Source organism: Peromyscus leucopus, chromosome 6 (assembly GCF_004664715.2).
Source record: "Peromyscus leucopus breed LL Stock chromosome 6, UCI_PerLeu_2.1, whole genome shotgun sequence".
NCBI lineage: Eukaryota > Metazoa > Chordata > Mammalia > Rodentia > Cricetidae > Peromyscus > Peromyscus leucopus.
The window spans coordinates 123,481,088-123,505,743 of NC_051068.1; the positions used below are offsets into that span (position 1 = coordinate 123,481,088).

The 24,656-nt window shown below is 42.5% G+C and overlaps 1 protein-coding gene across 4 annotated transcripts in view; it reads right to left on the reverse strand.

Annotated features, from left to right (window-relative positions):
- Miga1 (mitoguardin 1) overlaps positions 1-24,656 on the reverse strand; it is a 68,169-nt gene that overhangs the window by 19,787 nt on the left and 23,726 nt on the right. For all 4 annotated transcript variants that reach the window (XM_028879156.2, XM_028879155.2, XM_037207234.1 and 1 more), the window contains one exon: positions 9,756-9,856. In XM_028879156.2, the coding sequence (XP_028734989.1) occupies positions 9,756-9,856 (101 nt within the window). The remainder of the gene's footprint in view (positions 1-9,755; positions 9,857-24,656) is intronic.

Sequence of the window (24,656 nt, forward strand, 5' to 3'; positions counted from 1 at the left end):
CATCTAGGCTAATATAAACATGTGGCTTAGGGCCAGAGATGGCAAGTGGGTAAATGTACTTGCATCAGGCCTGATAACCTGAGGTGGAGCCCAGGACCCCTTAGAAGGAGAGAACCAACTTCCTCAAGCCATCCCCTGACACCCTCAGGCTTGCATGTAGTTCAAAGTGAGGTGATGGGAAAGGTGGAATTTAAATCTCTTGGCAGTTTATGGTAGAACAGCCACAAAGGAGCATACGGCTCCCTTCCTACAGAGCTTTAGCTCTCCTCTCACTTCCCAAACACGGCTGCACTCTCCTGGAAACTGGCCAAGATGATTAAAGCAAGAGACAAGGAGCAAAAGAAGAAACAAAATGTCAAATATTACAAAATGCAAATGATTGAAAGAAGGTGGAAGGATGATGGTTCTCTGCAACCAGAGGAAAACCCTTTGGACACTGCAGCTTTACAAAGACTAAGGCTTCTTTAACTTTTACTGTAACATTATTTAGGACATTCAGTCTGACCACAGAGAAAAACCAGGTCAGTTCTGATCTCAATACTATAGCACTTACTGGCTAGGAAATAGATGTGGTGTTGGAGCTGAGAGGGCTAATCTTGCAGGCACAGGACGTTGACTGACAGTCACACTGAGGGAAGCCTGAGCAAGAGACCTCAGAGCCCCCCCCCACAGTGACACTTCCTTCAACAAGGCCACACCTCCTCACAGTGCCCCTCCCTGTGGGGGCCATTGGCTTTCCAACCCCACAGCTGTCTCTGGGTACAACAGTTATTATCATCTTAATCAGAGAAGGTGCAATTTAATTGCCCACAACAGACGATCAACAGGATCAGACCTGTTGATGTTCCCTCAAAGGGAGGACTGAATGAAGAGTCATTAGGCCCTCCTGGGATATTCCAGCCGCTCCTCCCTGTACTCCATTCCCATGTCATTCTGCACCAGCTCCATGTGGTTTCAGAGGTGCTAGGGCATTCAAGAAAGAGAGTCATCTGAAGAGGGGCTCTCTCTAGAGCTCTATCATACATAGGGGCAGCTATGGGGAAGTCATCATCCATGCTGAGGTGACATGTCTCAGTGACACAGCTGTATTTTGGGAGATGGGTCTCTCACAATCCTCACATGTATTTTCTGGAAGCAGGCCCAATAAGCTCTTTGGTTCAATACCTAACAATGGGGGGAAAGTTCTGGAAGCTATAGGAATGGCACATGCCTAGAGTCCCATAATATTAGCACACAGAGACTGAGATGGGATGGCTTTCAGTTTGAGGCCAGCCTAGACTACATAATGGAACCTTGCCTCAATTTTTTAAAAAATATTGGAATTATAAAATAATGTTAGTCCAATTATGAATATACTAAAAAATACCAAACTGTATATGTTCAAGAGTTTATATTATGGTATCCCCATAAAGCCATTGGTTATGATAAGACAGAATTTCATTATCCCAGGCTGACCCCAAACTTTACAAGGATGGCTTTGAACTCCTGGCCCTCCTGCCTCTTCCTTCCAGGTATGCTGTTTTTCCGCCGTCAGAGCAGCTGCACCAGAATCTACTGCTGTTTCAGCCGAATGCGGCGCTGCAGTAATTGGCCACAGTGACTTTTCCATCTCCCCGGATCCGCCTCCCTACTACTTCCTATGTGTCTCTCTATCCATCTTCCAGACTCCCTCTGACTCTCTATGATTACTTTCTGTCAACTAGCTGCTGGCTCTGCTCCTAACCCAATGTTGATTTTATTTAATTAATGCAACTTCAAACTCAGGGTTCACAGTGTGATTGAATTTCCCCAAAACAGGTATGATCACATTTCTCAAAAAGAATCTTCAGCTGAGAGGCAGGCAGAGCGGCGGCCTAGACTCGGTTGTAATAAAGACCAGAAACTAAACTATTACCTGCTGGGGAGTTAGTGAAAACAAGGAGATTAAGAACTTGGAACAGGGATGCCTTTAATCCCAGCACCCAGGGAAGGCGCCATCTCCGTGGGACGGAACCAGAACAGACCCGAACACTCTGTCTGAGGCCAACCCAGGGCCCAGCTGCCAATCCCGCGAAACCCAACAAGTTGGAGGTGTTGGTGAGATTGCCCTACTGAACAACCTGCTCAGCTGAGATCCATTTGGGAGAGGATTCAGAATCCTACAGTCTGCAGTCTGAGGAAACAAGATCAGCTGAGGAATTGATGAATGAGCAAAATGTGACCTGAGAACACAAAAGAAGGTACCGCCTTGCCACTGAACCAGATCACCAGAATCATAAGCCTACACTACAGCAACTGGAACAGGTAAGCCCCCACCTCCAGACTAGCAGATCAGGTCTCTAGCCCCTAGGCCCTACCCATCGGAGTCCCAGGGACCAGATAGCTACCTTTCCCTGCTCCCCCCCACACACACAAAAACAAAAACAAAAACAAAAACAAAAACAAAAAAACCCTACAAACCTAACAACCACTGAAACCATAAGCACACCCTGCACCAACTGGGAACAACTGCTCCCTGAGACAGAACCCACTAACACTGATTGGACTAAGCTGCTCCTGAAGAAACAGAGCCTAACAGCACCAATTTAACCAAGAACTCCTAGTGGACCAAGACTAACAATTAGAACAAGAGAGGAACCTTCAGACACAGAAACAAGCATAACCAACCGATTGCAAGAGATGGAACAGAGAATCTCTGACACTGAAGACACAATAGAGAAAATAGATTCGTCAGTCAAAGAAAACACTAAAGACAAAAAAGTCGTAACACAAAACATCCAAGAAATTTGGGACACCATGAAAAGACCAAATCTAAGAATAATAATGATAGAAGAAGGAGAATACCAACTCAAAGGCACAGGAAATATATTCAACAAAATCATAGAAGAAAACTTTCCTAACCTAAAGAAAGAAATACCTATGAAGATACAAGAAGCTTACAGAACACCGAATAGGCTGGATCCAAAAAAAAAGTCCCCTCGCCACATAATAATCAAAACACTAACCATATAGAACAAAGAAAAAAAATATTAAGAGCTGCAAAGGAAAAAGACCAAGTAACATATAAAGGCAGACCCATCAGAATAACACCAGACTTCTCAATAGAGACTTTGAAAGTCAGAAGGTCCTGGACAGATGTTATGCAGACACTAAGAGACCATGGATGCCAACCCAGACTACTATACCCAGGAAAACTCTCAATCACCATAGACGGAGTAAACAAAATATTCCATAATAAAACCAAATTTAAACAATACCTATCCACAAATCCGGTCCCACAGAAAGCACTAGAAGGAAAAATCCAACCTAGAGAGGCTAAACACATCCATGAAAACTCAGGCAATAGATAATCCCAAACCAACAAATACCAGAGAAGGAAAATGCAACACTACCACAAAAAATAACAGGAATTAACAATCACTGGTCATTAATATCCATCAATATCAATGGTCTCAACTCACCTATAAAAAGACACAAACTAACAAAATGGATAAGAAAACAGGATCCATCCTTCTGCTGCATACAAGAAATACACCTTAACTTCAAAGACAGACACTACCTCAGAGTAAAGGGCTGGGAAAAGGTTTTCCAAGCAAATGGACCTAAGAAGCAAGCTGGTGTAGCTATCCTAATATCTAATAAAATAGACTTCAAACTAAAATCAATTGAAAGAGATCAGGATGGATATTTCATATTTATCACAGGAAAAATCCAACAAGATGAAGTCTCGATTCTGAACATTTATGACCCAAATACAAAGGTAACCACATTCATAAAAGAAATATTACTAAAGCTTAAATCGCACATCAAACCCCACACATTAGTAGTGGGAGATTTCAAGACACCACTCTCACCAAAAGACAGATCTACCAGACTGAAACTTAACAAAGAAATAAAGGACCTAACAAATGTTATGACTCAAATGGACTTAATAGATATCTACAGAACATTCCATCCTAACACAAAAGAATATACCTTCTTCTCGGCACCCCATGGAAACTTCTCAAAAATTGACCACATGCTTGGTCACAAAGCAAATCTCAACAGATACAAAAACATTGGAATCACCTCCTGTATTTTATCAGACCACCATACCTTAGAGTTAGAATTCAACAACAACAAAATTATAGAAAGTCTACAATCTCATGGAAACTGAATAATGCCCACCTGAAACACCAACAGCTCAAGGAAGAAATAAGGAAAGAAATTAAAGATTTCCTAGAATTCAATGAAAATGAAAGTACAACACACCCAAACTTATGGGACACTATGAAAGCAGTGCTAAGAGGAAAATTCATAGCTCTAAATGCACACATAAAGAAGATGGAGAAATCTCATACCAATGACTTAATAGCACAACTGAAAACTCTAGAACAAAAAGAAACAAATTCACCAGGAGGAATAAATGCCAGGAAATAATGAAATTGAGGGCTGAAATCAATGAAATAGAAACCAAGAGAACAATACAAAAAAATCAATGAAACAAAGAGTTGGTTTTTTTGAAAAAAAATCAACAAGATAGACAAGCCCCTAGCCAAATTAACCAAAAGGCAAAGAGAGAGCACCCAAATTAACAAAATCAGAAATGAATAGGGAGAAATAACACAGACAATGAGGAAATCCAGAGAATCATCAGGTCATACTTCAAAAACCTGTACTCCACAAAAATGGAAAATCTGGAAGAAATGGACAATTTTCTGGATAGATACCACATATTAAAGTTAAATCAAGACCAGATAAACTATTTAAAAAGACCAATAACCCCTAAAGAAATAGAAACAGTCATCAAAAGTCTCCCAACCAAAAAAAGTGCAGGACCAGATGGTTTCAGAGCAGAATTCTACCTGACTTTCAAAAAAGAACTAATTCCAATACTCTTCAAATTGTTCCACACAATAGAAACAGAAGGAACATTAACAAACTCTTCTTATGAGGCTACAATTACCCTGATACCCAAACCACAAAAAGATGCAACAAAGAAAGAGAATTACAGACCAATCTCGCTCATGAACATTGATACAAAAATACTCAACAAAATATTGGCAAACCGAATCCAAAAACACATCAAAAAAATTATCCACCATGACCAAATAGGTTTCATCCCAGGGATGCAAGGATAGTTCAACATATGAAAATCTGTCAATGTAATACACCATATAAACAAACTGAAAGAAAAAAACACATGATCATCTCATTAGATGCTGAAAAAGCCTTTGACAAAATCCAACACCCCTTCATGATAAAGGTCTTAGAGAGATCAGAAATACAAGGAACATTCCTAAACATAATAAAGGCAATTTACAGCAAACCAACAGCCACCATCAAATGAAATGGAGAGAAACTCAAAGTGATTCCACTAAAGTCAGGAACAAGACAAGGCTGTCCACTCTCCCCATATTTATTCAACATTGTAGCAGGAATCTTAGAAGGTCTTATTAATAAAATCAAACCTGAGGCCAGTTATTGGGGTCAATGGTGGTAGATCAGAGAGACAGAACAAGCCACAGCTACCTCACCTCGCCAGATCCTCAGCTAGTCTTGTCTCCTCAGACTGGAGGCCTCTGAGTCCTCATCCAGAATAGGTCTCAGCTGAACGGCTGCTCAAAAGCCTGAATGCTTAACCAGGCCAAATGCTTAGCCAACCAAATGCTTCTAGTTTCTGGTCCTCACGCTTTATATATCTTTCTGCTTTCTACCACCACTCCCTGGGATTAAAGGCTTTCTGGGATTAAAGGCGTGATGAGTCACCATGCCTGTCTGTATCCTTTGAACACATGGATTTCTGCCTCTGGAATGCTAGGATTAAAGGCGTGTGCTACCACTGCCTATCCCTTATGTTTAATATTGTAGCTGCTCTGTCTCTGATCCCAGATAAGTTTATTAGCATGCACAATATTTGGGGGAATACAATACCACACAATATAGTACTTGAAGTTCTAGCTAGAGCAATAAGACAACAAAAGGAGATCAAAGGTATACAAATTGGAATGGAAGAAGTCAAACTTTCAGTATTTGCAGATGATATGATAGTATACATAACTGACCCCAAAAACTCTACCAGGGAACTCCTACTGCTGATAAACTCATTCAGTAAAGTGGCAGGATACAAGATCAACTCAAAAAAAATCAGTAGCCCTCCTATATACAAATGATAAAAGGGCTGAGAAAGAAGTCAGAGAAACATCATCCTTTACAATAGCCACAACTAATATAAAATACCTTGGGATAACACTAACTAAACAAGTGAAGGACCTTTTTGATAAGAACTTTAAATCTCTAAAGAAAGAAATTGAAGAAGATATCAGAAAATGGAAGGATCTCCCATGCTCATGGATAGGTAGGATTAACATAGTAAAAATGGCAATCTTACCAAAAGTAATCTACAGATTCAATGTAATTCCCATCAAAATCCCAACACAATTCTTCACAGACTTGGAAAGAAAAATACTCAACTTCATATGGAAAAACAAAAGACCCAGGATAGCTAAAAGAATCCTTTATAATAAAGCAACCTCTGGAGGCATTACCATCCCTGACTTCAAGTTCTACTATAGAGCTATAGTAATAAAAAAAAACAGCTTGGTACTGGTATAAAAACTGACATACAGACCAATGGAATTGAATTGAAGACCCTGACATTAACCCACACATATATGAACACCTGATTTTTGACAAAGAAGCCAAAACTATACAATGGAAAAAAGAAAGTATCTTCAACAAATGGTGCTGGCATAACTGGATCTCAATATGTAAAAGATTACAAATAGATCCATATCTGTCAACATGCACAAAACTCAAATCCAAGTGGATCAAAGACCTCAACATAAATCCAGTTATACTAAACTTAATAAAAGAGAAAGTAGGAAGTACTCTTGAACGCATTGGCACAGGAGACCCATTTCCTAAATAAAACACCGACAGCATAGACCCTGAGCACAACAATTAATAAATGGGACCTCTTGAAACTGAGAAGCTTTTGTAGGGCAAAAGACACAGTCAATAAGACAAAAAGACAGCCTACAGAATGGGAAAAGACCTTCACCAACCCCACATCTGACAGAGGGCTGATCTCCAAAGTATATACAAAAACTCAAGAAACTAGACATCAAAGTACTGAACAACCCAATTAAAAAAATGGCTGAAGAGCTAAACAGAAAATTCTCAAAAGAAAATCACAAATGGCTGAAAGACATTTAAAGAAATGCTCAACATCCTTAATCATCAGAGAAATGCAAATCAAAACGACTCTGAGATACCATCTTACACCTGTCAGAATGGCTATGATCAAAAACACTAATGACAGTCTATGTTGGAAAGAATGTGGAGCAAGGGGAACACTCCTCCACTGTTGGTGGGAATGCCAACTTGTACAACCACTGTGGAAATCAGTATGGCGGTTTCTCAGAAAATTGGGAATCGACCTACCTCAAGACCAAGCCATACCACTCTTGGGCATATACCCAAGGAATGCTCAATCATACCACAGGGACACATGCTCAACTATGTTCACAGCAGCACTATTTGTAATAGCCAGAACCTGGAAACAACCTAGATGCCCGTCAACTGAAGAATGGATAAATAAAATGTGGTACATATACACAATGGAGTACTGCTCCGCAGAGAAAAACAATGACTGCATGAAATCTGCAGGAAAATGGATGGAACTAGAAAATATCATCCTGAGTGAGGTAACCCAAACCCAGAAGGACAAACATGATATGTACTCACTCATAAATGGATTCTAGATATAAAGCAAAGAACAATCAGACTGCAACCCACAGAACCAGGGAGGCTATATAGCAAGAGGGACCCTAGCATGACTGTGGCTTATAACAAGTTTTGAGTTTACTCAATTACGGGGCAAGCCTCAATGAAACCTTTCACAATTAGGATAATAATTTATACTATATCAAGCTGATAATAGAAAAATAAATAAAAAAATGAAAAACAAACAAACAAACAAAGCAAATAGGCACCATCAGCCAGAGCAGCAGCAAAGACTCAGGTTCAAGTCAGTGATGTTGCGTTAGGGAAGCAGACAAGCAAAAGCCACTTTCCCATAGTTCCCAGGAAAGGATGGCCTGCGCAGGCTGCCACCTCGGCCCAGAGTGAACCGGAAAGGATGCTGCCTGGGTTGCTGTCTTGTGCATGCCTGACCACAGGTTCCTCTGTCCCTTCAGAAGAGCACACCCACAGGCATGGTGTTTGTATCGACTTCTGAGGAACTGCAAATATAGGTAGGTGTTTTCCCATGAGAGAATTCAATTTTTGTTAATTATGTAAAGTACAAATATGTGACGGGTTCAATAAAACCTTAAACACTTAAAAAAAAAAGAAAGAAAATCTTCAGCTGTCCTTGGAAACGAGCTAAATCAATGTGCAGCAAAGCTTACATACAGGAGATTTTTGTCAATCACTTGTCAAATGATTGGCCTAGTTTATAGAGAAGCTTAGTGCAGTAATTGTTTTATTCTAAACAGGCCAAAAAATCGATTAATTCTGAATAAACCTATCAAGTTATCACACGCTGTTTAACTCCTCAGGATTCTGATACACCCTTCTTTCTTTCTCTCTTCCTTTCTTTCCTTTTTTCTTCTCCTGAAGCAGGATCTCACTATGTATCTCTGGCCTGGAACTCCATCTGTAGACCAGGCTGACATCAAACTACGAAATTCACCTGCCTCTCAGAGTACTGGGGTTAAAGGTGTGTACCATCATGCCCAGCTACATTTCTTACAAAAGAATTTATCTTGTAGCATACTCTGAGTTCATACATTTATACCTTAGAAGCAATGCTAAAATAGTTCTTGATTATTGAATCCTTCTTATATATATTCATGCATTCTTTCCTATGAGAAGTTAAAATGTATTAAACCTTTGTAATCTAAACAGTAAATTCAAGTGCATCTGATGAACACCTGAAGAGATGTTCTCTGTGTGTAAGCTCTGGCCCAGCACCTGGTGTGTGGTGTGAAGGCATTATAACACCAACAAGTTTCCAAACTAAAAAGTATTTTCAAGTTATATATTAGAAAGGAGTTTAAAGAAAATATTCTGAAATTGTATTGTGTTTGGGAATTCTGTCTACATGTGCATCATGTGCATGCCTGGTACCCACAGAGATCAGAAGAAGGTGTTGAATTCCCTGGGACTAGAGTATATTTTATGGTATCTCCATAAAGATATATATTTGGTTGGTTGTTATGAGACAGAATTTTACTATCTCAGGCCGACCTCAAACTTTCTAAGGGTGTGGGCCCATGTGAATGCTGGAAATAGAATCTGAGTGTTCGGAGCAAGCAGCCAGTGCTCTTAACTGCTGAGTGACTCGAGAAAGAAAATGTTGTTAGGTTACATACCTAATTCCAGTCTCAGGAGGGTAAGGAAGGAGAATTGTGGGTTTGAGGTCAGAATGGGCTATAAAGCAAAAACTCTGTCTCAAGCAAAAGTGAAAAATAAGATGACATCAGGCAGGGTGAGAGAGATGGCCTGGTGGTTGTGAGCACTGGCTGCTCTTGCAGTGGTTCTGGGTTCAACTCCCAGCATCCATATAGTAGTTAAAAACCATCTGTGACTTCAGTTCCAGGGCATCTGATGCCCTCACCTGGCCTCTGTGGGCACCAGGCACATATGTGATGCAGAGACATACTTGTAGGCAACACACACACACACACACACACACACACACACACACACACACACACACACACGGCAACTGAGCTGAATTGTAGTGTAATGGTAAAACTACCTCCCCATGAACATTGACCATATCTTACCTCTGCTACTGAAGCAAAGAGATCTGCTGATTCAGTGTTCAAGGTGTCTTGCAGACCAAATTCATCCATATTCTCCTTCCCGCTCACATCTGTATCTTTATCTTCAAAGTGAAAAGGTGGAAAGTACAACATTGTTACTCTTTGTCTCTGCCACATTTGCTTTGAGTTTAAAAAATAACTATAGTTAAATTATTTACCATACTTGGTAAAGTATGTAAACACCAAAACTAGTTTAAAACAATTTATTTGCAAGTGGTCTTGCCTAAATTTGAAATATTGTAAGGTTCATTCAAATCAACTGGAAAAATTTTTTTGAGACAGGGCCTCACTATGTAGCCTGGGCTGTCCTGGAACTCAGTGTGGAGACCAGGCTGGATTTCTACTCACAGAGATCCCCCTGCCTCTGCCTCTTGAGCTAGGAGTAAAGGCGTGCACCATGCAGATTGTGGTGGCCCACACCAGTAAGAGAAGCTGAAGAAGCAGAGGTGTGAGAAGCATGAGTTCAAAGCCAGGCAGCTATGGAGTGAGACCAAAAAGGCATGCGCCACACACTTGTATTAACTAAATTATTAACACAGTAGTTCTGGCTAATCACCGACAGGAAGCTGCTCCTTATTTGCGTCGTCTTCAAAGGCTGACTTTAGCAAACAGAACAGTCAACAAAGATCAGACAGACATCAGTTTCTTATGTTTATTCTTTTAACTAACCACCTCAGTGGCTTTTGTTTTGTTTTTCCAGGCAGCCCTGGCTTTCCTGGAACTCACTCTGTAGATCAGGCTGGCCTAGAACTCACAGAGATCCGCCTGCCTCTGCCTCCCGAGTGCTGGGATTAAAGGTGTGGGGACCAGCACTTCAGTGGCTTTTTAAACCATGATAAAGCCAACCTTCCTGGAAATAATTTATCTGGCCATACTAGAGCAGGCAGGCCATCTGTTGGCAACACACAACCCCCTGAATGTGGGTCTGAAGAGCCTCCATACCATCAATAAGAATCCATTCCATGACAGTACATTTTCAAGTTAAAACTACTTATCTATGTGATTCAGCAAATAAGTAATGTACTTGCAAATGCATCATGGGTACAAAAAGCAAAGAATAAAAAAGATTCTCAATCTGTTAAACTTGTCAAATGCTTTATCTCCTTTAATAAGAAGTCAGGAATTTCCTTGGTTTCATTTATTCAAATTTCCATTCTACTAAGCCTTCCTTAAATAAATGTCATTAACTTTGCCAGAAATCTTTCAAATTTTCTTGAGAACCCCTACATATCAGAAAAACCTTTTGTGATTTTTATTGGGAAACAAAAATCCAAACTCCATTAATTCAGTTTAAATTCAAAAGTTGTGCAACCGATTATATTTTAAGTCCTATGCAGAACAAAAGGGATGATGTGCAGTGTGGAGGCCTCGAGTGGGTTGTGGGGAACACCCATGGGTGCTGAACATGGTCCCCGTTTCATGTTTGCTGGGACCAGCTTTTACATTTTAACTATTTACCTTCTAAGATTTAAGTTATAAAGTTTCATATTAGACTTGTATTAACCCGTTGAAAGCACCTAACCTCATCTTAAAATTCTACCCAGCCAAGTATGGTGGCACGTTGGTATAATCCTAGTGATTCAGCCAGACCCCATCTCAAAAAACAAAGAAAGATAGAACCCTTCTGCTAAATGACCATTATAAACTAAGGTTAAATTATTCTATTTAAAAATAATAGCCTGGGCATGTAGCTCAGGGGTAAAATGCTTGTAGCATTCACAGGGACTAGAGCCCTGGGTTCTCTACCTAGCATAGCCAACAAACAAACAAACAAACAAACAAACAAACAAACAAACCACCCCAAATCAAACCAAAAGGAAATAATGAAACCTCAGAAATTTATTGTATTCCACTAAACCAGAAAATAAAACAAGTGTCTTGGTACTTAAATTTTTGTTATTACTTATTTGCCTTTATGTGTGCCTGAATAAACTTACATGAACCATCTACATGGAGATGCCCACAGAGGTTAGAAGATGGTATCGATTTCCTGGAACTGGAGCTACTGGTTGGTGGTTGTGAGCCATGAAGTGTGTGCTAGGAACCACGCCCAAGTCCTCTGTGGGAGCATTTTTAACTGCTGAGTCATCTCCCCAGTCCAGTTGTTTTACACTTTTATAAATAGCTTCATAACTGGCAAATGGTACCTTTGGACACTCAATTATGGGGGAAATTCCCATAATTTTCATTTCAATACATATAAGACACTTAAAAAATGCACACACACCAATGCACACACAGCCATGCACACACATGTACAGAGACACACATATATGCAAGCACACAGACATACACACACTTGCACACACACAAATGCACACATACACAGCATGCATGCAAACACACACATATGCAGGCACACAGACATAGACACACTTGCACTCCACGTCTGCACTTGAGCTGTTTAAGAGTCTGAGCTCTGAAGCTTTTTTCTTCTTCTTTTTTTTTTTTTTTGGTTTTTTGAGACAGGGTTTCTCTGTGTAGCTTTGCGCCTTTCCTGGAGCTCACTTGGTAGCCCAGGCTGGCCTCGAACTCACAGAGATCCGCCTGCCTCTGCCTCCCGAGTGCTGGGATTAAAGGCTTGTGCCACCACCGCCCGGCGCTTTTTTTCTTCTTATCTTCCATTGTTAGTGCTGCTGGTGTAAGAAAGTACAGCCCCACTATGCCCCAGCAGCTCTAAAGCAGGATTAACTTTACAGTCTGTTAACTGGGTTCCATGTGCCTGTTGTCATTGTCTCAGAACACCACAGTTATCCAGAACTAGTTTACTTGCACATCTTACACAGGGACTGTTAAGCCTGTTTAGCTTCATTTGACAGTAACTAGCCATCCAATGTCATCTAGATCAACTACGGTTGTACTTTATTTAAACAAAGAAAAGAAAATCTAACAAAGCTGATTCAGTTCCAGAGGGGTTGGATTACTACTCACTGAGTCTAACCCTGCTGTGGTGAGGCAACATCATGAAAACATCGTCTGCACTCTAACAGACTGGAATGTCTGCTGGACCTCAGACAGGGTTAATAATGCACCTGAAGGCCACTCCAGACTGCCGTCCTACTGTGTGCCCGCCTGTTTGTGTAGCCTGCTCCTAAGAGCTATGTTACAATCAACCTTATCGCCTTGGATTTCCCATGTAATCAACGCTTACAACCTAAGCTAATGCACAGCTGTGATCTCGGTTATGAACCATTCCATGCCCTGACTCAGAGCCATGTATGTGTGTCATGACAATCATTTGCTGGAAACAGCAGACAGCCTTTTAAATGGATGTCTATGATATATGGGGTCAGCTGTAGTCAGTGACTTCATCCCTTGTGAACTTCTGTAAAGTATCCCTCATGTGGTGTTTTCTGTGCTGTTCAACAAATGCAGAGCAAAGTCCTTATTAGGGACAGACACATTCAGACAGACATACACAGTGACTGATTCACATGTCGCCTTCAGGCAGGAACAGACAGACAATAGAAGGCCTAGGGAAAGTGGAGCAGAGAATTCACATCTGGGCCCGCTCGTGGTTAGACGGTACCAAGGGGAAGCGCTGTGATCTCCCTGCAGTGCCGACAAATTACTGGTGACTCTGAGTTCCTCAGTTATGTGCTCTATCTCCGTGCCGAAAACCACCGACTGTGCCTCTCACTTCAGTGATCGTTAGGATTCCTGAATGGCAGCTTAACGACGAGGAAGAGAAATAACACATCTGCTTCTTGGATGAACCAATAAAACGTATAGAGAAGAAAGCCAAACTCACTGTTTTCACACACCCAGTTAAAATGTACAACATTCTTTCTAAAGAGTCTCAACTCTTGACTGTGCCACCCAAACACAAGGACAGCTTAACAATTTAAAAACGAAAGCTTTCGTCTGAGCAGTTTCAGAAACTGCTCGCTAAGTTTTCCCTATTGGTTGTCTTAGTTAGGGTTTTTACTTTACTTCATTTATTTTGGTTTACCAAGACAGGGTTTCTCTGTCTGGTCCTGGTTGTCCTGGAACTGGCTCTGTAGACCAGGCCGGCCTCAAACTCATGGAGCTCTGCCTGTCTCTGCCTCCCAAGTACTGGGATTGAAGGTGTGCGCCACCACTAAAGCAAGCTGGTGAGGAAGGGTTTATTTGGCTTACATTTCCACATCTTAGTCCATCACTGAAGGAAGTCAGGACAGGAACTCAAGCAGGGCAGGAACCTGGAGGCAAGAAATGTTGCAGAGGCCATGGAGGGGTGGCTGCTTACTTACAGGCTTCCTCACTTCTCGTGGCTTGCTCAGCCTGCTTTCTTACAGAACCCAGGACCGCTACCACCCACAATGACATGGGCCCTCCCCATCCATCACTAATTAAGAAAATGCCTACAGGCCTGTTTACAGCCCATTTGTTCTGTTCTCTCTCTCTCTCTCTCTCTCTCTCTCTCTCTCTCTCTCTCTCCTTCTTTCTTACTACCCCCCCCTCAACCTGCCCCGGGCAAAGTGGCTTCATGAGAGTGCCAGGATCACAACAGGACTTAGGAGTTAGCACTGGGCCCTTCTTGCCAAAAGCGGGCATGGCATTGACGGTGATGGTTGTACTGATGGACTGGTGGTGACAGAGATGGTTCGCCACTCGGCCCAGCCTGTTGCCATTTTTTTCATCGTGTCCCCCATCTTCTCTTCCTCCTCTTCCTCCCCATCCCCTCCTGTTTGGACACCTTGGATTGTGACCTCTCACTTCTCCAGCATAAGCCAGGGAACCAGGAACTCCATCTCCCAGCATTCAGCCAGCTACTTCCAGAGTGGTCAGGGCTTCTGTGCCACACTGGCCAAGGGTGGCCTCATCCTCCAGCGGTGTGCTTGCCGGAAGCACAGCATGACCTTCCAGTGAGGACACATGAGCTTTCATCTGGGTGACTGTCTCCTGCCTAGTCACCTCCAGGTTGTATTGTTCCTGGGCCCAGACAAAAAACGCCCAACCCATGGATGCTGCTGCTGCTGCCACCACCAAGATTGAGTCATGAAAGAGCTACAGCCTGTTCTTATGGAGACATTTGCTCACTGAAGCTCCCTCCCTTCTCATGGTCCTAGCTTGTGTCAAGTTGACATAAAACTAGCCAGGACAGTGGAGAAATGCCACAAGTACAATGAGCTATCATTACACACCTACCAGAATGTCTAAATTGGGAAAAAGAAGTGGTCCTTTCTTCCTTTCACAGGAAAGGAAAGCCTAATGCACCAATCGGGAATTGCAATTGGTACTAAGTACAGAGTGTAAGGGTATGGGGCTGGAGAGATGCTGGCTGCTCCTGCAGAGGAGGTTCAGTTCCCACCACCCACAGCAGCTCACAACCTTCTGTAACTCCAGTTCCAGGGCATCCGTCTTAGTCGGGGTTCTGACTGCTGCGATGAAACACCGTGGCCAGAGCAGCTTGGGCAGGAAAGGGTTTGTTTGGCTCACACTTCCACATCACTGCTCATCACTGAAGGAAGTCAGGAGCTGACGCAGAGGCCGTGGAGGGTGCTGCTCACTGGCTTGCTCATCATGGCTTGCTCAGCCTGCTTTCTTATAGAACCCAGGACCACCAGCCCAGAGATGGCACCACCCACAATGGGCTGGGCCCTCCCCCATCAATCACTAATTAAGAAAATGCCCAAGAGGCTTGCTTACAACCCAATCGTATGGAGGCATTTTCTTAATTGAGGTTCTCTCCTCTCAGATGGCTCTGGCTTGTGTCAAGTTGACATAAAACTATCCAGCACAGGATCCAAAGCCCTCTTCTAGCCTCTGAGCACACTGCACATATGTGGTGCACATACATGCAGGCAAAACACTTATAAACATAATATAAAAATAAATCTTAAGAAAGTTAAAAAAATGCATCCCTTGTGACCTAGCAATTTTATACCAGATATATTTTATATAAATGCATGATTATAGGCATAAACATCCTTCCAAATCGTCTCATACACAAGGTAGTGTTGAAAGGGTTAAAACCGTGAGTTCAAAGGCAGACAGCCTGCACGAAAGTCAGGACCCTATTGCTTATTAGCTGCGTAACCTTAAGAGAGTTCACCTTCTCTGTTTCTCAATGAGCTCATGTAAACACACGAGCAAAATCTACCTCTAAAGTATCAAAAGAATTAAATGTTAGGTCTATAAACATCCAAAGTTAGCAATTCATAAATGTGTACCATTTAATAAACTGTTTTCCGGCAACCATTGCCTAAACATATAACACAGAAGAATAAACCAATCTGTGGTCCAGAAGAAGCCGCTTTAGCAGAGAATGTTTTTCTTCTTTCGCTTCCCAATAATTTATACAGTTCTTGAGAGCATCAAGGACATTAAAAGCACTTAAATGTTGGTTCACGTAAACTAACGTTTCTTATTTGTTGTTATAAAGACATGATAACCACAGTTAACATTAATTTCATTTGGGTCATTCTGTCTATAATAAGACTTTAACATGTTTTTAGAGCCGTGTTAAATTTCTGATGTTTCTAATATGGAGACCTAAATTAACTATGAGAAATTAATTTATAAGCCTGAAATATATAGCTTATGCCTTGTAATGAATGAAAACAACCTTCGAAGTCCTTAAAGTGTCCCACAAACGATGATCACATGTTAATGACGTTCTACAAATTACCAGTGGCTACATTGGGGCTCAGTGGAGTAGCTTTTTTGTTGGGTTAGTTGATTGGTAATCTCTAAAAAAATAATAATAATAAAAATAAGCTAATGTAAACATTTCTTAAGATGTTTTCTGCCTGTCTCTGTCACCAGGAACTTTAAAAAGATTCATGCGGAGACACTGACGCGTCCTCTGGGGGAGCAGCGACACCAGGATGTTTAATTTTAGCCCAGCTATCCTGCTGTGGGCCAAAGATCTGACTGGACACGGCCTTCCTCCTTCTTTCACAGCCTCATAATTCATACATGACTTAAGGTTTTTCCAAAGAAGGGTTTTCTTTTAAAGTCTTGGCTTTTTTTCTTTGTTTGTTTTAAAGGACGGAGAGGGAAAGAGAACTAGAAGCGATTTCAGCCTTGACCCTGGCCCTCAGGCCTTGCTTTATTTCCTACGATGAAGCCAAGTGGGTTTTCTGTGTCTCAGTTCTGCTGTCCTGGGCACATTCTATTCCCGTCGCTGAGCCGGCCCCGGTCTATTTTAACCTCTGCAGACGCTGGTGGAGATTCCAGGGATGCCTCTCCTCTTTTCCAACTCTGCAGAGAAGAGGGAGCCTGCCTGGGGTCTCACTGTCACCTGACTGCTGCTGGCTAGTCTCCAGAGGAGACTTCACTACAGCTTGGAACCTTGTCCTTTCTGAAAATGGACAAGTTCCTGCTGCCAACAAGTATTTTGTAGTTTTAAGCTGTTCACATTATCAGCCATCTAGAAAACTACTGTGGCTCTCGTGTGTGTTTGAGGGTTTGTTGTTCGTTTTGGGATGAGGTCCCACTATGCAGCCCTGGCTGGCATAGAACTCGCTACGCAGAGTAGGACAGCCTCCGCCTGGGACTGAAAGCACGTGCCCCATACCTTCGTATGACAGTCTGCTACCCATATTGTAAGCCACCCCCCACCCTGGTTTTAAGATGCTAGAATATAGAGTTTGGAAGAAAGAACAAAGCTGAATTTACAGGTCAAGCATGATTTCAGAAAGGGAAAGACTGAGTCTGAAATGTTTTCTTGATTGACCCTTGAGTGGGCCTCTCTGCATTACTAAGAGTAGCACTGAGATCCACCCGCCCAAGACTGACGCGTTCTGACTCCTACAGCCCCACCTCCACGAGAAGACGAACACGTGGACAGAGACAGCTTGCCACCATGGCACAGTGCAAGAACAGACTGCCCTCACAGTTGAGTCTGGCTCCCTATTTATCAAGACAGTCCCACACCAGGACGGCACCACAGAACAACTGTGACTCCTAACTCGGAATACAGCTGCCGACACACACCGAGGGACGCAGGGAAAAGAAACGGGGGGGGGGGACCCACATTTTAGGTGGTAGCATTCTCTCTTCCTTAAAAAAATGACTGAAATAGGATATAATTAAGGCTAGGCAGAGGGGCACACACCTTTAATCCCAGCACTCGGGAGGCAGAGGCAGGCGGATCTCTGTGAGTTCGAGGCCAGCCTGGTCTACAGAAGGAGTTCCAGGACAGCTAGGGCAACACAGAGAAACCCTGTTTTGAAAAACCAAAAACCAAAACCAAAACCCAAACAAAACAAAACAAAAGAATGAGTTGGCAGTTAAAGAGTTATAGACCTTAATAGGGCCAGTAGATACAATTGGTCTGTAAACTGCACGAAGGCCCCCGCCAAAGGGACAAGTGAGGACAGAGAACTAGCCAAATACTAGGCCAACTTCCTCCTGGGGGAAGGTGACTCTCAGCCTTATGCGGGCCTTTTCCTAATACTACAAAAGCCATATATGGCCGAGGGAAGTCCTCAACAGGTAAATCACAGCTGTGAAGATATAGTTTGTATTAGGAACAAGGGCAGGCATCAGGCACCCCTTTGTTTTGGGCACCCACAGTGACTATGACTGTACTGGTCTTCTCTGAACCTCCTCTGACATGCAGAAATGACGTCAGCGCAGCTTCCTTTCTTGGTCTTACTATGTTCTCTGAAATTAAGACTAGGAGTCTTGACACGAGGGGAATTACTAACCACATTTCTCCAGCATGGGGTCATTTACTCTGTTTATTTAGAGATCTGAGTACAGAACTTAAGCCTGCAGTTCAGATCACACCCTAAAAGTACAGCCTCAGAGACGGTCTCTTCCCGTCACAGAGCTCTGCAGGAAAGAGGAGGACACCAGTCTCACAGGGTCAACTTTGGGCCCTTTGATAAGAGGAGAGTCTGAGGTATTTCTGCTCACAGCCAAGCTCATTCGTGTTTCTGAATGTTCTATCTGGCTACTTACCAAAACAGAGAAATCCCTCTCCCCTGGACAGGAAGTCCCATTTTATAGTTTCTGGTTGTTGTTTTCTCTGCCACAGAAATTTGTGTACTTAGTACTAGACTAGAAAAAATATATTTTTATTTTCCCTTAGAGGAATGTCCATCAACTCAAAACAAACCAAAACAAACAAACAAAAAACCTAAAGAGACACAGGCATTTCTACAAAGTAGCTACAAGAAAGGAAGAAAATACTGAGATTCTATCAGCCACCCTTCCACAGTCTCCTTCAAACACATGGGTTTTGACTTGACATCAAAATAATTTTCAGTGGCTCACTTTTGTCTAAAGAAACCAGTTCTGCATGACTTCCCTGGCCTCCCTTCTGGGTTACCCTTCTGTGCACACTGCATCCACAAAAAACCCAGTCTCTTCTGGCTCCCTCTGCCAGCAATGTCCCTTCCTCAGCTCTGTCTCTGGCAGACCTACTGTCTGTTTTCAAGTTACTCCTTCCATGAAACCTTCTCTGAAGTGCCCCAAAGAATGTTTACACGCTTTTTCTTCAGTGTTTCCACAGCGCTTTATAAACACAGAGCAGGGCTTATTCCACTGGACAGTGTAATCTGTAACGTGTCTTACACACAGGACTCCACTTGACTAAACTGCAGTAAGAGCTTCCTTTTTCCCTCTGACATCTTTATGCCATGCTTACTATACACAAAGAAATGACATGTTTGGGCTGTGTGTGCTGGAACACTCCTGTAAAGCCAACATGCAGAAGACATTTTTTTAAAGATTTATTTATTTATTATGTATACAACATTCTGCCTGCATGTGTGCCTACACGTCAGAAGAGGGCACCAGATCTCATTATAGATGGCTGTGAGCCACTATGTGGTTGCTGGGAACTGAACTCAGGATGTCTGGAAGAGCAGCCAGTGCTCTTAACCTCTGATCCATCTCTTCAGCCCCTAAGAAGACATGCTTTTTACATGTATTTATTGTGTGTGTACGTATGCATGTGTATGGGCACATATGCCATGGCATGCCTATAGAGCCAGAGGACAGTCTGTGGGCTTCAGTTTTTGTTCTCCACCGCATGGGCTCCAGGGGTCCCAAGTGGTCAGGCTTGTCCCTTTATCCACTGAGCCATCTGGCCAGCTTGGATCTTGCCTTTAAGGCCAGTCTATGCTATACAGTGCTGTGGGATGTTCTGTACGCTGTGGATGTGTTGCTCTGATTTGGTTGATAAATAAAACGCTGATTGGCCAGTAGCCAGGCAGGAAGTATAGGCGGGATAAACAGACAAGGAGAATTCTGGGAAGTGGAAGGCTGAGTCAGTAGACACCAGCCTGCTGTCCAGGGAGCAGCATGTAATGGACATAGGTAAAGCCATGGAACACATGACAACATACAGATTAACAGAAATGGACTGAGTTTAAGTATAAGAGCTAGTCAGTGGTAGGCCTGAGCTAATGGCTGAGCAGTTTTAATTAATATAAGCTTCTGAGTGATTATTTTATAAGTGGCTGCGGGGTCCATGGGACTGGGCAGGACCAGAAAAAACTTCAGTTACAATACAGTGAGGCGTCCATCTTAAACTAAGCAAACAAACGAACTAAACAACGAAAGAAAAAAATGTTTTCTAAATATGTATTCCAGACCTAAGATCCTTAGTTCATTATGTTTAAAAAAAACAGATCGCCAGGCGGTGGTGGCGCACGCCTTTAATCCCAGCACTCGGGAGGCAGAGGCAGGTGGATCTCTGTGAGTTTAAGGACAGCGTGGGCTACAGAGTGAGTTCCAGGAAAGGAGCAAAGCTACACAGAGAAACTCTGTCTCAAAAAACCAAATAAAAATAAAAATAAATAAATAAAAAACAGATCATGTGGAGGCCTAATATCTAAAGTATGCATCTTTTATAGCAACACTTTTGAACAGTAAAACATTCCTGGTTTGTTTTAAGGTTTAGATTTGTTCCTACACATCAGTGTAAAAGAATCTCAAAATCTTTGCATCAGCCAAAAAAATGCCCCCCAAGCCAAAAGATACAATCAACATTGATCATATTCATGGCTCTAGAGTTGCTTCTAATATTAATGTTGCAATACATACTGTTATAAAAAAAAGTAAGCATATAAAATGTAAAGCCTAATTATTTTAAATGTAACTATGGATTAATAAGCCAGAGCTTTATTCATGTAAGCCCTAATAATTAAATAATGTCCACAAACTCCATATGTTATAAAACATGCTTATTTTTAAACTGGCATTAAATCCGGCAATTTAGTCCTACACAAAGAATCAAGAAAGAAAGTGGAGACTATACTGAGCTGGAGTGTCTCAAGGTTAGAAATTCTCCAGCACACAAGACCCTGCACTTGATTCCTAGCACAAGAAGGAGAAGAGCGACACTACTAATTCCTGAATAGTTTATGTGATTCTCAGTGTGAATGTTTAGAGATGAGGATATAACTAAACTCTATGATTCATATCACTACCTAAAAACAAGCCACCACTGAAACAAATAACATGCTACTAAAAAACATAGAACACACTACCAAAGCCTGAAGTGACACATTCCCAGTGGCAGATACGTGACACAAACTTACACATATGAAGCCAACAGAAGGAACCTTTCTTAAGCGGATGTCATTCCTGGGTGTCAGGCTTTAATCCTATATCCTACCAATCCCACAGTTTTGTGATCAACTGAAAAAATAGTTTCTATCAAAATATATGAAAGATAACACAATAATGAAGATAATAAAGGTCTCTATTTACTCTAAGATATAGACATACTTTTCTTGTATATTTGGTATATGAAAATTGACATACTTATCACATATACATATAGACAGAATAAAAATAGTATTTCTGAATCTACAATCCACTTGTACCACTTCTTTCAAAGTTTACAATATTATTTACTTATTAAAGAAAAATGTAATTATGTAGACTATTATATATCTACTACTTGATATCTGTGGTATTTGAGTCTGTAAATGAACCCACAAATCCTCAGGAATAGCAGCAGATAAGCCAAGAATTAACTCACGTCCCAAACCAGATCTGTTTACTTTCAAGTTCTTTATCTTAGGCTCTTGAACAGGCAAGCTTCAGTTACAAGATATGGAAAGAACAGGCAGGCGGGGAAGCTGAGGGAATTGCTCTGGAGGGGCCTCTGGCTCTGAGTCAACACTAAAAATACACTGTATTGGGCCGGGCGGTGGTGGCGCACGCCTTTAATCCCAGCACTTGGGAGGCAGAGGCAGGCGGATCTCTGTGAGTTCGAGGCCAGCCTGGTCTCCAAAGCGAGTTCCAGGAAAGGCGCAAAGCTACACAGAGAAACCCTGTCTCGAAAAACCAAAAAAAAAAAACACTGTATTATTCGCCAATTGTTTCATATGAGGAAGACTTAACTGGTCAACCAGATTACTGCAACCAAAGACCTGGCCTGCTCTTACTTCACTGAATCACATAACACAAAAGGTGCATGGTAAAGAGTTCAATAAACACTTGCAAATTTATTCACTTACTTTTCTTATATTTATTTATGGGTTTGTGCATGTGGGGGTCAGAGGACAACCTGTGGGAGTTCAATTCTCTCTTTACAGCATGTGGGATTCAGGGATTGTATAGTGTCAGGCTTAGCAGCCTGCAAGCACCCATATTCTCTGAACCATCCTGGTAGCCAACAAATTGCCTTGTTTTTTTTTTTTTTGAGACAGGTTCACTGTGTAGCCCTAGCTATCCTAGAACTCCTAATGTAGACCAACCAGGCTAGTCTCAAACTCAGGGATCTACCTCCCTCCGCCTCCCAACTGCTGCATTAAAGGTATATGTCACCATGTCTAGCACAGACCAGAAAATCTTAATGTCACCATCTTATCTACTGATCCAAGTGCATGCAAAAATCACCTGCTTTTAAAAAAAAAAAAATCATCCGCTAAACTCTGAAATGTGAGTTTCACAGTTTCTCAACCCAAGGCTTCCTCCAGCAGGTCTAAATCAATCTCAGGAATATGCCTTGTGTGAAAACAACAGGGGACTTGTTTCTTTCTCTTGCCACAGTCCCTAAGCAGTCCAGACTGGCCTCCAACTTTAGGCTTTGTGTGCCCCTCTGCATGGATGCCAAGATGACAGTGATACACATCTTTGATAAGACTCACAGACCCAGTGATGTCTACAGCTAGTGGGCATGACATCAGGCAGCGATGAGCCCAAAGTGCAGAGTCCCCAAGGAAGCACCTGTCCCCCACTTGCCTAATGCATTAAAGATGGGTAGAAATACATCTAACCGTTCTGCTGCATTTCTTTTGCAAGCCTTTGTGTGTTCCTGAGCATGTGTGTTTGCAGGTGTGCACTTACGTGGAGAAGCTTAGATGTGGGGGCCAGAAGCTGATGGCAGCTATCTTTGCAAATCATCCTCCACCTTTTATTTTATCGTTTAAATTTGTCCTTTGACAATTTTATACGATTACATAGTGCGTTCTGTTTCCTCTTACCTTCCCATGCTCTCATTTCCCTCCTCCGTACAGGTCCCTTTCCCGGATTCATGCCCCACCTCCCTTTTTTTGGTTTTGGATCCACTGACTTTAGCCACGACCTGCTGTGTGGGCAAGTGTTGGAGCCTTGTGAACTCCCCACTTGGTACACAATGGAAAGCGATAACTGTCCCTTACCCAGAATCAATCCATTGCCCACAGTTCAGCTGGAAGGGAGAGGGTCCCATGAGTCCCTCCCCATCCATGATTGGTGGTTGACTGGTCGAGCCTCACGCAGGCCCAGTACAGGCAACCACAGCTGCTGTGAGCTCACATTTGCTAGGGCCATGTCATGCCCTGACAATAGCATTTCCTGTCTTCTCTCTTAGAGCTCTGACATTCCCTCTGTTCCCTCTGCTGTCCTGTTACCTAAGCCTCGGAGGGACAGGACTAAGTACCCTGTTTAGGGCACCTGATTTTTGGAGTTAGGGCTTCTCTCTGAACCAGGAGCTCACAGATTACTAAAGCTAGCCACTGAGCTTCAGGGCTCTGCTTGTCTCCATTACTCCAAGGTTACAGGCCCAGATCAACCCAGATGGCTTCCACATGGGTGCTAGGGATGTACACTGAAGTCCGTCCTACCAAGCACGCTCTCTGCTTGCATTTCAAGTTGCTTCTCCCTGTGAAAAGTGTACACTGGTGAACCCTGAGGACCGGACCTTCTCTAAGCAGCTGGGGAACACAATGTAACCAACTAGTCACTGCACAGCTCTGACTGTGCTCCAGGACATGTAGCAAGGTCTGGGTCTGCAAGCTCATCACTGCTGTGCAGAACCTGACCTCACTCTCCTAAACTAGACTGTAAGGAGGAGTCTCAACAGCAAGGCTAGATGAGTACCGAAGACTAAGACAGGGGTCTCAACAGCTGCATGGGTAAGGCTTGTAGGAATTTCTCTCTCATCCAACCTTCTCTCCAGGAGGAAGTTATAGGAAGCCTCACTGCATTGTTCAACCCAGCTTACAAGAAAAGGGGGTCAAAAAAATTAATACAATTCAAGAGCCAGGGGAGATTAATCAGTCAATAAAATATGAGTCAATAAGTTTTTTTAAAATGAAAAGAAATGGACAAGTTTGCTGGAGTTTGACAGAAAAACAAGGCAGGCAAGCTGGAGACCTTGGCAACGACCAGCGGTAGGGAGACAGATACAAGGAGAACAGGCATGTGGCTTCACAATGGAAGTCTATGAGCAGCTGTATCAGGAGGAGGGATCTTCTCTCTCTCTCACACACACACACACACACACACACACACACGCACGCACGCACGCACGCACGCACGCACGCACACACACACACACGAGAGAGAGAGAGAGAGAGAGAGAGAGAGAGAGAGAGAGACAGAGACAGAGACAGAGAGACAGAGAGAGACAGAGACAGAGAGACAGAGAATGTCCAGAGTACCATACAGAAAGAAGGTTTACTATTTTAGCCAGTATCTGAAAGG